General features: G+C 48.4%; 1 protein-coding gene across 1 annotated transcript in view; it reads right to left on the reverse strand.

Annotated features, from left to right (window-relative positions):
* LOC139275966 (E3 ubiquitin/ISG15 ligase TRIM25-like) overlaps window positions 1–11,216 on the reverse strand; it is a 55,905-nt gene extending 44,689 nt beyond the window's left edge. The window contains exons 1-3 of the mRNA XM_070893226.1: window positions 10,623–11,216; window positions 8,338–8,433; window positions 6,117–6,347 (exon numbers count right to left, since the gene is read on the reverse strand). Of these exons, the coding sequence (XP_070749327.1) occupies window positions 6,117–6,347; window positions 8,338–8,433; window positions 10,623–11,183 (888 nt within the window). The 5' untranslated portion in view covers window positions 11,184–11,216. The remainder of the gene's footprint in view (window positions 1–6,116; window positions 6,348–8,337; window positions 8,434–10,622) is intronic.
* Between the last annotated feature and the right edge of the window lie 6,812 nt (window positions 11,217–18,028).

Genomic DNA, 18,028 nt, shown 5'->3' on the forward strand with positions numbered 1-18,028 from the left:
CTGTTGGCCTACATCCTAGAGTTTTGAAAGTGGTGGCTATCAAGATAGTGGATGCATTGGTTGTCATCTTCCAAACTTCCATAGATTCTAGAACAGTTAAATGTGGGTCCCTTAAAGGCCGAGACAGGAGAAACTATAATGGGGAATAAGAAATTGCGGAGACATTACACAAATTCTTTGTGTCTTCACGGTAGAAGACACTAAAATCATTCTGGAAATAATGGGGAACCAAGGGTCTATAGAGATTGAGGAACTTACAGAAATCAGTATAAGTAAAGACATAGTACTGGAGAAGTTAATGGACTAAGTGGCGACAAATACGGACGGCCTACATCCTAAGGTCTTAAAAGAGGTAGCTGCAGAGATAGTGGATGCACTGGTATTAATCTTCCAGACTTCACTAGATTCTAGAACAGTCCCCTAGGATTGAAAGGTAGCAAACAAAAACCCTTCCCAGCCCATTTAAGAAAGGAGGAAGAGAAAAAACGGGGAATTATAGGCCAGTTAGCCTGATATCAGTAGTCGGCAAAATGCTATAATCTATTATTGGGGACATGGTAACAGGATACATAGAAAATCGTAATACACGTTGGGCGTTCGAAATCCAGAGTTCTGAAATTCGGGATGTTCCACAATTCAGACACCAGGCCGATCTGTGGCAGGGCCATCCGGAAAATGTTCAAAAATCTGGACCCACCGCTGGCCCCTGCTCCGCTGTCACCCCCCCTTCCCCCTGCTATGCTGCTGGACTCTCCTGCCAGACCTCCTCCGCTGGGCGGCCAGACTCCTCTCCCCCGCTGGGTGGACAGGCACCCCTCCCCCGCTGGGCCGTACACACCTCCCCCACTGGGCCAGACACCCCTCCCCCGCTGGGCGGCCGGACTTCCCTCGGCCGCCGGGTGCACCTTGCCCACCCCCCCCTTACCTCGGCCCAAGCGTTTCCGGATTCGGGATGTCAGAAAGACGTTTTGAAATCCGGAGATACCCAAAATCCAGAACGGCCTCAGTCCCGGGATTTCCGGATTTCGGATGCTCTACTTGTATGATTAGGCAGAGTCAACATTGTTTTATGAAAGGAAATTCATGTATGACAATTCTTGTTAGTCTTTTGAAAATGTAACTAGAATTATGGATAAGGGGGAAACCAATGGATGTGATATGTTTGGATTTTCAAAACTATTCGAAAGGTGCCATACAAGAGGTTATTACACAAAATTAGGACTCATGGGAGTGGGGGTATTGAGCTTGCTCCGTCATGCAACAAGATCATGGCTGATTTTCTATCTCAACTCCACCTTCCTGCACTATCCCCATATCCCTTAATTCCCTTTCTTCTCAAAGATCTGTCTTGAATATATTCAACGACTCAGCAACCACAGCTCTCTGGGGTAGAGAATTGCAAAGATTCACAACCCTTTGAATTAAGAAATTTCTCATCTCAGTCCTAAATGGACCTTTTATTTTGGCATGGATTAAGGATTGGCTAATGGATAGAAAACAGAGAGTAGGAATAAACGGGATTGGGGTTGGCAGGCTGTAACCAGCGGTGTACTGAAAGGATCAGTACTTGGGCCTCAGCTATTTACAATCTTACAACTATTGACTTCGATGAAGGGACTGAGTGTAATGTCTCTAAGTTTCCTGATGATACAAAGTTAGGTCGGAAAGTAAGCTGAGAGGAGGACGCAAAGAGATTGCAGAGAGATATAGACAGGTTGACTGGGCAAGAACATGGCAAATGGAATACAATGTGGGGAAATGTGAAGTTACCCACTTTGGTAGCTAAAACAAAAAAGCAGAATATTATTTGAATGGCGAGAGATGTTTGCATTCAGAGGGGCCTGGATATCCTTGCACATTAATCACAGAAAGTTAACGTAGGTACAGCAAGCAATTAGGAAAGCAAATGGTATGTTCGCTTTTGTTACAAAGTGATTAGAGTATAAGAGTAAAGAAGTCTTACTACAATTATACAGGGTATTGGTGAGGCCACACCTTGAGTACTGTGCACAGTTCTGGTCTCCTTATCAAAGGAAAGACATACTTGTCTTAGAGGGAGTGCAACGAAAGTTCACCGGACTGATTCCTGGGATGAGGAGATTGCCGTACGAGGAGAGATTGAGTAGACTAGGCCTATATTCCCTAGAGTTTAGAAGAATGAGAGGTGATCTAATTGAAACATATAAAATTCTTAGGGGCTTAACGGTTAATGCTGAGAAGGTGTTCCCCTGGCTGGGGAATGTAAAACACGGGGTCACTGTCTCACAATAAAAGGTCAGCCACTTAGGACTGAGATGAGGAGAAATTTCTTAATTCAAAAGATTATGAATCTTTGCAATTCTCTACCCCAGAGAGTTGAGTCGTTGAGTATATTCAAGACGGAGGTCGATATATTCTTTGGGAACAAAGGGAATTAAGGGATATGGGGATAGTGTGAGAGATCGTGGCGGAGGTGCGGCGAGAGATCGTGGCAGAGGTGCGACAGATGAGGGTACGGGGCCCAGAAGAGGCGAGGGCCCAGGGGCAGCACGGGCCAGCCCACACTGCGATATGTGTGCACGCTGGGTCTGTGCAGCAGCGCTGGTCTCCAGCCGTCTTGGTTAATTCTTGCCACTGGACCAAGACCTAGCTCTGTCAAGCCCATGTGGTGGCTGGTGTGCAACAGTCACCACACGTTAAAAAAATCCACACACAGGCATCTTCCACCCCCTCAATTGGAGTTCAGGACTGGAACATCGGGTCCTTCATCGAAACACCTGTGAACTCGTGGAAGCAAGTCATCCTCATTCGAGGGACCGCCTATGATGATGAAGGTGGAGTTGAGGTAGATCAGCCATGATCTTGTTGAATGACGGAGCAGGCTCAAAAGGGACAAATCGCCCACACCAGCTCCTATTTCTTATGGCCCGACAGAGTGGCAGAAAAGAAAGGTTGATAGATACCAGGGGTGAGACCATCCTGCTGCACATGATCCAATAGGGGATCCCCATACTGAGCATCAACCCGCCACAACCTCTCCCAAGTCCCGAGCACTGGTACACCCCTCCTACATTGCCAGCATCTGCTTTCTGACAGAAAATTGGAATGGTGGTGAAGTTGCTAAAGGCAATGATGGGTGGCAAGTAGAAAGATGTGATGCTGTTCCTTGAGCTTCCATTGAAATTCATTGCACACTGTAGGAGGCCAAAGATAGAGAGGTCAGAGTTGGAATGGGATGGTGAATTAAAGTAACAACTGACAGCTGGAAGTCAAACTTGCGGAGAGAATGAAGGTGTTCAGCAAAGTGTTTGGTCTGTATTTGGTCTCTAATGCAGAGGGGACCGCATTGTGAGCAACTAATACAGTGTACTAGGTTGAAAGAAGTACAAGTAAATCGCTGTCTCTACTGGAAGGAGTGTTTAGGGCCCTTGATGGTGGAGTGGGAGGAGGCAAAATGACAGCTGTTTCATCTCCGTGTTCATGTGGGAAGGTGCCAGGGGAAGGAGAGCGGAGTCACACAAACAACCTTGGGAATACTGCAAGTGGAGGGGAGGAGACTGTGTTTGGCTATAGGATCGTGTAAGAGGTAAACAGAAATGGTGGATGATGATCTGTTGAATGCGGAGGCTGGTGGGGTGGAAAATGGACCCTATCCTGGTTCGCGGAGGGAGTAGAAGGAATGAAAGTGGAATTGCGAGAAATGGGATGAACTCAGTCGACGAACCTCTCTACCATGGTAAAGGGGAATCCACGACTGAGGAAAAGGGAGGGCATTTTGGAAGCTCAGGTGTGGAAGTATAGTTAGAGCAGATGTAATGAAGACACAGAAACTAGGAGAAGAGCATGGAATCCTTACAGGAAGCTGGATGGGTAGATGTCCAATCCGGCTAGTTATGGGAGTCAAGGTGCTTGTAATAGATGTCAGTGCACGGTATCATAGAAATAGAGAAGTCTAGGAAGGGAAGAGTCAGAGGTGGACAAAGTAAAGGTGAGAGAGGGGTGTAAATACAAACAAAATTATTGAAATTCCCCAGATTAGCACAAGAACAGGAAGCAGCACCGACATAGTCATTTATATAACGGAAGAAGAGATGAGGGTGGGGACCTGACAAGGAATGGAACAAAGAATGCTCAACATACCCTACAGAAAGGCAGACTAGCTAGGGGCCATACCAGTTCTCATAGCAATGCCTGTTATCTGGAGGAAGTGAGTGGAGTTAGAGTTAAAGGAAAAGTAGCTCAGCCATGTGTAGGAGGGTGGTGTGGATGGAGACTTGTTGGGCCACCAGTCAAGGAAGTGAAGGGCCCACAGGCAATGTTCCCTTTAATTTTGTTTTGGGTGCATGGCCCCTTTAAGGGGCTGCGCAGCCCATTCGAAATACCGGACATGCGTGGTTTTTCCTATTTAAAAATGGGTGAGCTGGCTTAAAAGGAATATTATCCGCAGGACGTCCTGGTGACGTGTAGCGGGACAAAGTGAATAATACAGATTTAGCACTAACCTCAGGGAAATGTCTCTTTCACCAGCGATGTCACTGTTTACACTGAACATGAACATGAAGTTCCCCCAGTGGCCCAGTAGGTAAGCCAAATGTAGCAGAAGACTGCAGGTTTGATTTACCCTTTAAATGTTCCTGGCATGCGATGATAGTGTAGATATTAGAGAAACTGGGATTGTTCTCCTTAGAACAGAGAAGGTTAAGGGGACATTTAAGAACATAAGAAATAGGAGCAGGAGTAAGCTATACAGCCCCTCGAGCCTGCTCTGCCATTTAATACGATCATGGCTGATTCGATCATGGACTTGGGTCCAGTTCCCCGCCTGGTCCCCATAACTCCTTATTCCCTTATCGTTTAACAGAGGTGTTCAAAATTATGAAGGGTTTTAATAGAGTAAATAAGGAGAAATTATTTCCACTGACAGGTGGGTTGGTAACCAGGGGAGACAGATTTAAGATCATTGTCAATCGAACCAGAGGGGAGATGAGAACTTTTTACACGCAAGTTGTTATGAGCTGAAATGCACTGGCTGAAATAGTGGTGGAAGAAGATTCAATCGTAACTTTCAAAAGGGAATTGGATGTATATTAAAAAAGGAACAATACAGAAAGAGCAGGGGAGTGGGCCGAATGGCCACCTTCTGTGCTGTCTGATTCTATGATTTCCTGTCTGTGCCGGTACCTGATCTCAGCCAGAGGAGCAGAGAGCGTCCTAGAAATTCAGTTGTGTGGATGAACGGCCGACTCTGCTTCACTATGGCAGGCACATTTATATCCAGAAGTGCCATGCACACCATATTGGATAAGGCAATTGCACTGGCATCGAGAGCTCAAGTTGGGAACATTTAAAGTGGGAAATAATTTATTCAAATTAGTGTCCTGCGCGTCTTGCAGGACCCGTTCTCGTTTTTCAAATGCCCCAGTGCTTCACTCGTCATATGCTGAATTAGTAAGAAGGCCCATATACTTATCTGAATGTGGAGCAGGAGTCCAAAGAACACGGGCTTCCTCCCTGTCCCCAGATACCGATCCCCCCCTGAACTCACCCCCTCCCAGATACTGATTGCTCATCCTACCCAAAGACAGATTCCCACCACCTGCCGGCTTCCGATCTCCCTCTCCGGCTTCTATTTCTCCACCACCCCTCCCCCTCCTCACCCAGCCTTCATTTACCTGAGGGCTGCTCAAGTATGAGCAGCCGCTTGATCTTGACTTCCTCTTTGCCAGCCGGCTCTTAGCACCACACTGCCTCCATTGAAATGAGGCCCGAGGCTTAACATCGGCAGCACCTCTGACCTCACCATTCAGGCACAGGGTTTTTACCCTTCCACCTACAACCCTTCCCAACCACAGATGGATGCGCCCACATTTCTAGGCCAGCATGTAACATTTGGCCTCAGCATGCCTGTGCCAGAGGGGATAAGTAAGCCAGAGTTCCCATTTATTATCAGGTGTGAGAACAGAGTTGGGTTCAGCTGTGAAACCCTCTACAGTTCACTAGCCCATTGACAGATACGTTCTACGCATATGCATTCAGAATGGTCACTCGACGGAGAGACTGAAGGGATGCTGATGGCTGTGGAAGCAGCCAGCAATGGATCACAAGAGGAGGGTGGTAATTGGAAAAGAAAAGTGTACCTGAATAAAGGAGAGACAATCCCTTTGCAGTTGCTTCTGTGCGTCTTCCTCTATTAATTGAATCTGTTTCATCTTTTTTGCCAGTGATTCTGAACGGCTCCTAATCTGTGAGAGCACTCGAAGCTCCTCCTCATTGATCAGTTTCAATGTAAACTTTTCATCTTCTTCCAACTGTTTCCTCCATTCAGAGAACTTCTTTGACAGGTTTCCTTTCAGCTCATTGGTGCGTGTCTAAAAATTCAGCCCACACTCATTACAAGCTGCTCTTACACAGAACTGTTACCCTGTGAACACAGGCACTGTATGGGTGTAGGGGATTTATTTTTGATTAGTAATTACTTGCCCTGGTGGTGGACCTTCTTGAAATGTTGCAGTCCGTGTGGTGAAGGCACTTCCACGGTGCTGTTAGGTCGGGAGTTTCAGGTTTTTGACCCGGCGACGATGAAGGAATGGCAATATATTTCCAAATCAGGATGGTGTGTGATTTGGAGGGGAACATGGAGGTGATGATGTTCCCATGCGCCTGCTGCCCTTGACCTTCTAAGTGGTGGAGGTCGCGGATTTGGGAGGTACTGATGAAGAAGCCTTGGCGAGTTGCTGCAGTGCATCTTGTAAATGGTACACACTGCAGCCACGGTGCGCCGGTGGTGGAGGGAATGAATATTGAAGGTGGTGGATGGGGTGCCAATCAAACGGGCTGCTTTGTCCTGGACCAAGCGTCTTGAGTGCTGTTGGAGCTGTACTCATCCAGGCAAGTGGAGAGTATTCCATCACACTCCTGACTTGTGCATTGTAGATGGTGGAAAGGCTTTGGGGAGTCAGGAGGTGAGACACTCGCCGCAGAATACCCAGCCTCTGACCTGCTCTTGTTGCCACGCAATTTCTGTGGCTGGTAATTTGTTTTGTACATGCTGAGATTCACAGTTGGCTAGAACAGACTGGAATTTTCCTCTGCATTAATGCTGAATCCCAGAACAGGGATGTTAAAGTACAAAATGACAGTGATGTAACAGAAACAGGAAGAGTCCGTATAAATCCACACTGACACCCACATATTTCTGTATCAGGTGAAGATATAAACCCCAAGATCAAAAATAGCACAGTTTATAATGTGATAGAAAACGCTGGAGTTTATCACAGCCTTGTAACACACTCCCAGCAGCCTGTTGTTCCCTGTATAAATAGGCGGGGTGGGGGGGGCAGCCTGAAATTCTGGGCATCCTGCTCCTCCAAGTGCAAGTGAGATGGAACCCAACCACCTGCCTGTCGAAGTGCAAAGGTGCAGACTAATGTTCGCATTAAGCTGCACGGCTGCACAGGGCTCTGCCGGTCCCGTGCAGCTGGTGAGCCATTTTTTCGATTGGAAAAAGCCCTGTATGCACAGAATGTTGAATGGGTCGTGTGGCCCTCCCCAGAAAATTAACGGGAACATTGGTGAAGACACCCAACCCAAATCCAGGGGACGGTGTTACTCAGGGGGTCGTGGCATGCTGCCTGTAGGAGGGCACGAGAGGTGCCCACCCCGATGCTCCAGCACCGGGTCAGAGCAGCGCCACCCAGCTCCAGAAATGGAGATGCAGCTTACATTCTGGACGGGAATGGCCCAACCAGAATGTAAGCTGTCAGTTCTTTTCCTCAGGATATTTTCCATAGTTAAATGAGTCCCTTTGGCTTTAAGACTTTTCAAGCCTTTCCTGGGGTTTTAGTGGGGCCTCTTGTTTTCTCGCAGCTGACATCATTTCTCTTGAGACCTGAGAAGGACATACTGGGTGGAATTCCTGCGAGCGCCACCGTACATATCCCCAGGAGGTGGGAGGGTGAATGGCCCAAACCCCCACCCTGAACCTGAAATTAGCCAGCCAGAGTAAACAGGGCAGAATCTAGGTGGATTATGCCCCAGTGTGTCTGGCCCAATGGCGGAAAACATTTCTATCCCTTCATAGGCCCAGGGCCTAAGTTACATATTCCTTAGCAACCGCATCACCTTTTACATCAGCTTTTGGTCGAGTCCGTTTCAGAGAACACAGGTGACCAGTGATGGAATAAGATTGTTTGAGTGGAGAGGAGCAGCTCAACCCACATCACATTCATGGGGAACTCGCTGTTACCAGTGACATGTTCCAACAGGACCAGCCTGCTTTACAGAGACTGTTTCTGAGGTGCGTATGTACTTAGCTCTGAGGGAAATCCTTTCTAAATCTAGTTACACAGTTTTCTTTACCTTTAGTTCAGTTTCTGATTTCTTCAAGTCTTGTTGTTCGATTGAATAATTCTTCTGAACTCTCTGAATGTTCTCAACTCCATTCTTCACTTTCTCCTATAAAAGGCAATTCAAACAGCGTGTGGGTAGTTAAAGTGTAAAAATTCTGAATCCTGACCTGATCCTGCCTCCAAATCACCCACTATCGGTTTTAACGGAGGTAGGCAGTCAATCCGCTCCCAGGAGGCAGGTCAGCATTTAAATATGGTGGAGGAGCGGCGAGAGATCATGGCGGAGGTGTGGCAAATGAGGGTACGGGGCCCAGAAAAGCCGAGGGCCCAGGGGCAGCACGGGCCAGCCCACACTGCGATATGTGTGCGCACTAGGTCCGTGCAGCAGAGCTGGTCTCCAATCGTCTTCGTTAATCCTTGCCACAGGACCAAGACCTAGCTCTGTCAAGCCTGTGTGGTGGCTGGTGTGCAACGGTCACCACACGTTAAAAAAATCCACACACAGACATCTTCCACCCTTCAACTGTTCAGGACTGGAACATCGGATCCTTCATTGAAACATCTGTGAACTCATGTGGAAGCAAGTCATCCTCATTCGAGGGACTGCCTATGATGATGATGATTATAATGAGACCGGAAGCTTCTGCTTTAACCTCCATTTTGAATTGAACTTTAGGCTGGTCGGGTTTTGCAGCCTCGTGAAATCCGCCAGCTAATGGAAGGTGATGACTTCTGGATCCAGGAGGACTTGCCACCTGAATCCAGGGTCCCTACGTAGCCCACCCCCCATTATTGGAGAACCCCCTCGAGACCACCAATCACCCACCCCACCCCAGGCCTTTTTCCCCTACCCTCAAGGCCTCTCTCTCCCTCTGGGCCTCCAATCACACCCCTCACCCCCCCCCCCCAGGCCTTTTACCAGGCCTATCTCCCCCTCCAGGCCTCCAAACTGCCCGCTCCCCCAGGCCTCTCTTTCCCCTCAGGCCTCATGCACCATGCTGCTCCAGGCTCCCAATCTTCCGACCCCCTACACCACTGCAGCTATCCCTCGGCCAGCATGCTCCTTTCTCTGCGGCCCAGTACCACAGGCCTAGCCGCCGGAGCGAGCCAGCCTCTTGTTGGTGTGTGGGAAACAGGCTTCCCATGTTGTTAAATTTGCCAGGGCCTGAGGGAGCCCCCCACTGCGCACACTTTCCCCATTAAAATTCAGCACAAAGGGCCCAAGTTTCCACACGAAAAAAAACGGGCGCCCCTCCAAGCTGGGCGCCCGTTTATCGCGCCTAAAACGGCGCCTAAAAAAAAAAGGGCTATTCTCGAGAGCCCTGCAGCTCCTTGTCTGCCTGGCGCGGCGTGCAGGGGGGCGGAGCCTACACTTGCACCGATTTTGTAAGTGGGAGGGGGCGGGTACTATTTAAATTAGTTTTTTTCCTGCCGGCAACGCTGCGCGTGCGCGTTGGAGCGTTCGCACATGCTCAGTGTGAAGGAAACATTGGCACTCGGCCATTTTTGTAGTTCTTTGTAGCTGTTTAATTTTTGAACATTTTTTAATAAAAGCACATTGCCATCAGCACTGAGGCTTCTTGCAACCTTCTCACTGTTTCCTTCCCCCCCCCTCCCGCTCAGCGGCAACGAACGGCTGTCTCCTCCTCCTCCCCCCCCCCCCACTCAGCGGCAACGAACGGCTGCAGAATTCTCCCTGGCTGAAGCACTTTCACACAGGTAGGAAGATGGTTTATTTAATCTTTTCTTTGCTCATAAATGTTTATTCAGGTTGGATTTATTTGTATAATATTTGTAGAAGTATAAATAAGGATTTATTGTAGAATTTAATGAGTTCCCTTCCCCCCTCCCCCCCCCCCCCACCTCGTTCTGGACGCCTAATTTGTAACCTGCACCTGATTTTTTAATGTGTAGAACAGGTTTTTTCAGTTCCACAAAAATCTTCACTTGCTCCATTCTAACTTAGTTTGGAGTACGTTTTCACTGTGGAAACTTTGAAATCAGGCGTCAGTGGCCGGACACGCCCCCTTTTGAAGAAAAAATTCTGTTCCAAAGTAGAACTGTTCTACCTGACTAGAACTGCAGAAAAAAAATGTGGAGAATTGCGATTTCTAAGATAGTCTGTTCTCCACCAGTTGCTCCTAAAAATCAGGCGCAAATCATGTGGAAACTTGGGCCCAAAGTGTTTAATTATGATTGTCCCCCTTTTATAATGTCATTACTCTTCTCAATCCTGATAGTAAACTGAAATATAGACTGTGGCCCTTTACCTCAGCTTCTCAAAAAAAAACTCACCTTGAGTTTAGCTTCTGCCTGATCCAGACTCAGCAGAGTGTGAGATTTGTGCTTCCCTATTACTGTACAGGATATACACACACACGCTTCATCCTTTTCACAGTAGAACTCAAGAACTTTCTTATGATCCAGGCACTGCCTCGTTGTAAGGTCAGCTATAGGCTCGATCAGGGAGTGGTCTTTGTAAGTCTCCTTTGTCAAATGTGGTTTTAAATGAAGGGAACAAAAAGAGGTTTCACATTTGAGACATGTCTTCGCAGCTGGGGAAGGAGTCTCGATGCAGTACTCACACATCACAAGGGTACGTTCAGCAGCAGTCTGGGACTGGTTGAATTTCTCCACTATGCTCTGCAGAGTGAAGTTTTTCTCCAGTTTGGGCCTGGGGTTGAATTTCCTGCGACACTGAGGACAGTTGATTCCATCCGGGCCTGCTGCATGCGCCCAAACATCACTGATACATTTCAGGCAGAAGCTGTGCTGGCAGGGCAATATGACGGGGTCCCAGTACACCTGGAGACACACAGCACAAGTCAACTCCTCTGCAAAAGCTCCGGCTTCCATTCTGGTGACCCTTGAAAGAGAGCCGTCACACAACAGAACAGGATGTCAAAGAACAAAATGGGAGGGAGAGAAAATATTTGCTTTCAGTTTCAGGATTTGGCTGACGTTTAACCCTTTCAATTCTGCACTGGTTGAGCAGTAAAAATACAAGAGGATCGATTTTAACGCCGTCCATGCCACGTAAGTGGGCCGGTACAGACCCGAGAATAGCTTTAGAAGACCTGCAGGGCTAGAAATTCGTTTCTCAGTGAAAACGGTACTTTTTCGGCAAAATTACCGTTATCGCTTCGCAATCGCTATCAGGCCGTAAATTCAAGCTTTAATTTTCGCAGTGGTAAAAATCGGCCTTGCACAGGGATTCGTGGCACAAACCGTGAATTTCGGCAACTTTTTTCCGAGGCCGTTAATGCTGCGAGTTGGGTCTTGGGAGGGCGGAAAACACCGGGAAAAAAATTGGAAAAAACAAACTAAAATAATTCCCAAAATATTTACAGGACACTTATCTATCGAATCGCTGCAAAAGAATTAAAAAATAAAAACTTTAAACTTGCCTTTTTGCAAGTCTTCAAACTTACCGCTTCTGGCAAGGCGGCTATGACAGGTTTTTCCCTGTCAGTATTGTGAGCGCAGAATACTAAGAGAGCCAAATTTGGCACATTTACAAAATAAATATTGTGCAATTTTTGAAACTTTTAAAAACAATACCCAGAAACGATGCACTTAACGCATGTTACATGGACCTTAAAAAAACATGCAATTTATTTTGGTGCACAATGTCATCAATCATTTAAACATTTTGTAAAAAAAAATACCCTTACTTTGAGCAATACAATACAAAACAAGCTTTTTTTAATCACAAATAGACAAGCACCATATCTGGCTTCGTGTTTAGAATGCCCATGCCACAACGCCATTTTGACTGTTGCAAGATGGTGCTCCTTTCCCAGCAATAAGTGGAAAGCACGTGGCACAAAGGACACTGAATTTTCCGCTGACCATGTTTTCGCCAAAAATGGTGAAATAGGACCAAAAGCCCAGTCGCAAAATCAACAAGTTTCCAAACCTTCGTGCCCCATTTACACTGGTGCTCTGCTCTACACCATCTTGGGTAGGGCACCCATCTATTTCAGGCAGGAGACTGTGTAATATACAAATCAGGGCCCAGTAGCACTCCAGTTGCTTGCTAAAGATACAAATGCGCAGAGCACGGAGTGCAGCAACTCGTCAAGGCTTCTTCGACAGCACCTCTTGTCATGTATGTAATCTTCATGTAACTGTAATCTTCATGTAACTACACTGTATACACCTAAGAAATGCACACCTTGACCACAGAGGGCGAACTTGTGGGAGACACTCCTCACCTGGTCATCCAGGTAGACAAAGGGAAGTCCCACGCAGGGTCATCACTCCTTGGTGCTGTGAATAAAGGTACAGGTCACAGAGTGACCTTGTCTCCAGTATGTGCCTCGTGTTGATTTACAGTAGAGTGTAAGGACTTAACATTTGGCAACGAGAAACGGGAATCAACGACTCATGAGAATGGCCACCGGTAGCATAGAGGAACGGTACTGTGTTGGTGAGGACTGGGACGATTTCGTTGAGAGGCTCCAGCAGAGCTTTGTCACGAAGGACTGGCTGGGAGATGCAGCGGCCGACAAGCGAAGGACGCATCTACTGACCATCTGTGGACCTAAGATGTACGTGCTGATGAAAGACTTGCTCGCACCCGAGAAGCCGGCGGACAAGACCTTTGAAGAGCTCAGCAAACTGATCGGTGAGCACCTCAAACCGGTGAGCAGTATACACATGGCCCGACACCGTTTCTATATGCACCGACGTCGGGAAGGACAGAGCATACCGGACTTTGTTGCGGACCTTCGGCGCTTGGCCAGCTTCTGTAAGTTCACAGACGCCTGCAGGGGGGAGATGTTGCAGGATTTCTTCATTGAGGGCATTGATCATGCCGGGATTTTTAGGAAGCAAATTAAGACCAAGGACTTGACCCTGGAAGCAGCGGCGTTGATGGCTCAAACCTTCATGGTGGGGGAGGAGGAAATCAAGATCATATACACGCGCAATTCTGCTCCCAACGTGGCGATGGAGCAGGGAGTTAACATGGTAAACGCAACTCAGAACCCCGCAGGCAGGCAAGGGCAATTCGACACCAACCAGGCAGTAACAGACTCTAGGGTGGGTCCTCAACAGAGACAATGGCAGGTCGAACGGACAATTACACCATCACAAGGGACAATACGTCCCGGGATGGGGCCATTGACACCCACTAACAGAGTGTTCAAGAGTAATCAAAGAGACAATCAGAGAGGAATGCCTGGTAACAGCCCTTTTGTGCACAACAATCTCAGCTCATGCTGGAGGTGTGGGGGCAGACATGCTGCGAAAACCTGTAGGTTTCAACAATTTATCTACAGAAATTGTAACTTTAGTGGACATTTAGCCAGAATGTGCAGGAAGCCCGCAGCGAGGCTGGTTTACGAAGCAGATGAACCACAAGAGGGGTCTGCAAGGCAGGTTGATGCTTGGGACACAGCAATAGACGCTGAAGTTCAGCGGGTTCAGGTGGCAAACATCCACAGCTCATACACAAAGACGTCACCTATGATGATGAGAGTGCTGTTAAATGACATCCCAGTGCGCATGGAGCTGGACACAGGAGCCAGCCAGTCACTTATGAGTGTCCAACAATTTGAAAGACTATGGCCACTCAGAGCTAGCAGACCCAAACTAGAACACATTGACATGCAATTACGGACATACACCAAAGCGATTATCCCAGTGCTAGGCAATGCAATGTTGGTGGTCACACATAATGGATCAGAGAACCGGCTGTCACTCTGGATTGTCCCGGGAAATGGTCCTGTGCTTTTGGGGAGGAACTAGCTAGCCGAGATGAACTGGAAATGGGGGGATGTGCACGCCATTTCATCTGTGGAGCGAAGTTCATGCTCACAGGTTCTACGAAAGTTTGAGTCACTATTTCAACCTGGTGTCGGTATTTTCAAAGGCACCAAAATAGTGATACGCATCACCCCGGACGCCACACCAGTGCACTACAAAGCCAGAGCTGTGCCGTATGTGATGCGGGAGAAAACTGAGAGTGAGTTGGACAGGTTGCTAAGAGAGGGCATAATTTCGCCCGTTGAATTCAGCGACTGGGCAAGCCCCATCGTCCCTGTCCTAAAAATGGATGGCTCGATCAGGATCTGTGGCGACTACAAGGCCACCATCAACCGAGTGTCACTACAAGACCAATACCCGCTTCCGAGAGTGGAGGATCTTTTTGCCACACTGGCAGGCGGCAAGCTGTTCACCAAGTTGGACCTCACTTCAGCCTACATGACCCAAGAACTGGCCGAAGAATCCAAGCTACTGACCACCATCACCACGCACAAGGGGCTGTTTGTCTACCACAGGTGTCCGTTTGGCATTCGTTCAGCAGCCGCTATCTTTCAAAGTAACATGGAAAGCCTGCTCAAATCCATCCCCGGAATAATTGTATTTCAGGACGACCTCCTTGTCACGGGTCGAGACACCAAGGAACACCTCCACAACCTGGAGGAGATGCTACGCAGACTGGACCAGGTAGGCCTGCGACTAAAGAAGTCCAAGTGTGTCTTTTTGGCCCCAGAGGTCGAGTTTTTGGGCAGGAGGGTTGCCGTAGATGGGATCCGACCTACCGAATCCAAAACAGAGGCAATCCGTCGTGTGCCCAGGCCCGGCAACACATCGGAGTTGCGTTCATTTCTGGGACTATTAAACTATTTCGGGAACTTACTGCCGAACTTAAGCACATTGTTGGAGCCGCTATACGTGCTCCTGCGTAAGGGTTGCAATTGGTTTTGGGGGCGCTGTCAGGGACGGGCTTTCAATCGGGCGTGGAACCTGCTTTGTTCTAACAAGCTGTTGACCCTGTACAACCCCAGTAAGAAATTGGTTTTGACATGTGATGCATCATCCTATGGGGTTGGGTGCGCATTGCAGCAGAGTAATAGAAACATAGAAAATAGGTGCAGGAGTAGGCCATTCGGCCCTTCTAGCCTGCACCGCCATTCAATGAGTTCATGGCTGAACATGCAACTTCAGTACCCCATTCCTGCTTTCTCGCCATACCCCTTGATTCCCCTAGTAGTAAGGACTTCATCTAACTCCTTTTTGAATATATTTAGTGAATTGGCCTCAACAACTTTCTGTGGTAGAGAATTCCACAGGTTCACCACTCTCTGGGTGAAGAAATTCCTCCTCATCTCGGTCCTAAATGGCTTACCCCTTATCCTTTGTCTGTGTCCCCTGGTTCTGGACTTCCCCAACATTGGGAACATTCTTCCTGCATCTAACCTGTCTAACCCTGTCAGAATTTTAAACGTTTCTATGAGGTCCCCTCTCATTCTTCTGAACTCCAGTGAATACAAGCCCAGTTGATCCAGTCTTTCTTGATAGGTCAGTCCCGCCATCCCGGGAATCAATCTGGTGAACCTTCGCTGCACTCCCTCAACAGCAAGAATGTCCTTCCTCAGGTTAGGAGACCAAAACTGTACACAATACTCCAGGTGTGGCCTCACCAAGGCCCTGTACAACTGTAGCAACACCTCCCTGCCCCTGTACTCAAATCCCCTCGCTATGAAGGCCAACATGCCATTTGCTTTCTTAACCGCCTGCTGTACCTGCATGCCAACCTTCAATGACTGATGTACCATGACACACAGGTCTCTTTGCACCTCCCCTTTTCCTAATCTGTCACCATTCAGATAATAGTCTGTCTCTCTGTTTTTACCACCAAAGTGGATAACCTCACATTTATCCACATTATACTTCATCTGCCATGCATTTGCCCACTCACCCAACCTATCCAAGTCACTCTGCAGCCTCATAGCATCCTCCTCGCAGCTCACACTGCCACCCAACTTAGTGTCATCCGCAAATTTGGAGATACTACATTTAATCCCCTCATCTAAATCATTAATGTACAATGTAAACAGCTGGGGCCCCAGCACAGAACCTTGCGGCACCCCACTAGTCACTGCCTGCCATTCTGAAAAGTCCTCATTTACTCCTACTCTTTGCTTCATGTCTGACAACCAGTTCTCAATCCATGTCAGCACACTATCCCCAATCCCATGTGCTTTAACTTTGCACATTAATCTCTTGTGTGGGACCTCGTCGAAAGCCTTCTGAAAGTCCAAATATACCACATCAACTGGTTCTCCCTTGTCCACTCTACTGGAAACATCCTCAAAAAATTCCAGAAGGTTTGTCAAGCATGATTTCCCTTTCACAAATCCATGCTGACTTGGACCTATAATGTCACCTCTTTCCAAATGCACTGCTATAACATCCTTAATAATTGATTCCATCATTTTACCCACTACCGATGTCAGGCTGACCGGTCTATAATTCCCTGTTTTCTCTCTCCCTCCTTTTTTAAAAAGTGGGGTTACATTGGCTACCCTCCACTCCATAGAAACTGATCCAGAGTCAATGGAATGTTGGAAAATGACTGTCAATGCATCCACTATTTCCAAGGCCACCTCCTTAAGTACTCTGGGATGCAGTCCATTAGGCCCTGGGGATTTATCGGCCTTCAATCCCATCAATTTCCACAACACAATTTCCCGTCTAATAAGGATTTCCCTCAGTTCTTCCTCCTTACGAGACCCTCCGACCCCTTTTATATCCGGAAGGTTGTTTGTGTCCTCCTTAGTCGAGGGGGACACTGTACCTTGGAGGCTCTGAAAAGGGCCATCCTGGAAGCCATGGGGTGGAACAAGGGAACCCTCTCGAAAGGATAGCAAAGACCCGTCAGCTAACCGGAGAGGCCCCACAGATCTATGTGGACAGGCTGTGGCTGGTGTATAGCGCAGCCTGTTGGGGGTCTGCTCGACAGGGCTAATCTCACGGTAGAGCAGAGGGAGGCCTGGTTTCGCACCATACTCGCGAACAGCCTGCCCAGTGTAAAGGAAAGGGCAGACCTCTGGTTTATCCTCACAGACCCCAACCTCACCGAGGACATCATGATAGGCAGACTGACCGCCACACGGCGGATGGAGGAGGAGGAGAAGCCTGAAAAACCCATAAAGGGTCGGGTGCACACGGTGCAACCCAACCAAACCCCCAAGGAAGAGTGGCATCAGGAAGGGGGGGGGTATCCTTCTGATAAGAGGGGGGTATCTTACGGGTGCGGCAAGCCGGGCCATTTCCGCAACAACTGCCGGTCCAACCCGTACCGCACCAAGGAAGTGAAAACACCCCCGGAGGGGAACCCAGGCAGCGAGAAACCCGGGGCCACCGCAGCATTCGAGACTGCGGTGGAAACCCTCAGGCAGCTGCTGGCAGGTTCCGGCCGGGTGAACGTAGCTGTAGGCAGGGAGATCCCAGCAGCTCCCCTCCAGCAGAAGCTGTGACTAGGCCCCACCAAGCCCACCTACCTGTATCCGCTGGACTACGACTCGTGGGGAAGACCGTGGGTAAAGATCGAGGTGGAGGGGAGCCAGGGTAATTACCTGTTGGACACGGGGGCCTTTCACAGTGTCTGCCACTACCTTTTCGGTGTTGGATATCTCCAACGGCTTCTGGTCTATCCCTGTAAGGAGAGAAGACCAGTATAAGTTTGCGTTCACCTTCAAGGAACAGCAAGATACTTGGAGCTGTCTCCCTCAGGGATTTCACAACAGTCCCAGCATCTTCCACCAGTGTATGGCGAACTGTTTAAAAAGCTTCAGCCAGCCGCAACAGTTGGTGCAGTATGTGGATGACTTGCTCCTTTTCACTGACAACAGTAAAGAGCATGGTCCCCTCCTGGCGGAACTGTTGGCTGTGCTCAAGGAGGGGGA

Source organism: Pristiophorus japonicus, chromosome 11 (assembly GCF_044704955.1).
Source record: "Pristiophorus japonicus isolate sPriJap1 chromosome 11, sPriJap1.hap1, whole genome shotgun sequence".
Taxonomy (NCBI): Eukaryota; Metazoa; Chordata; class Chondrichthyes; family Pristiophoridae; genus Pristiophorus; species Pristiophorus japonicus.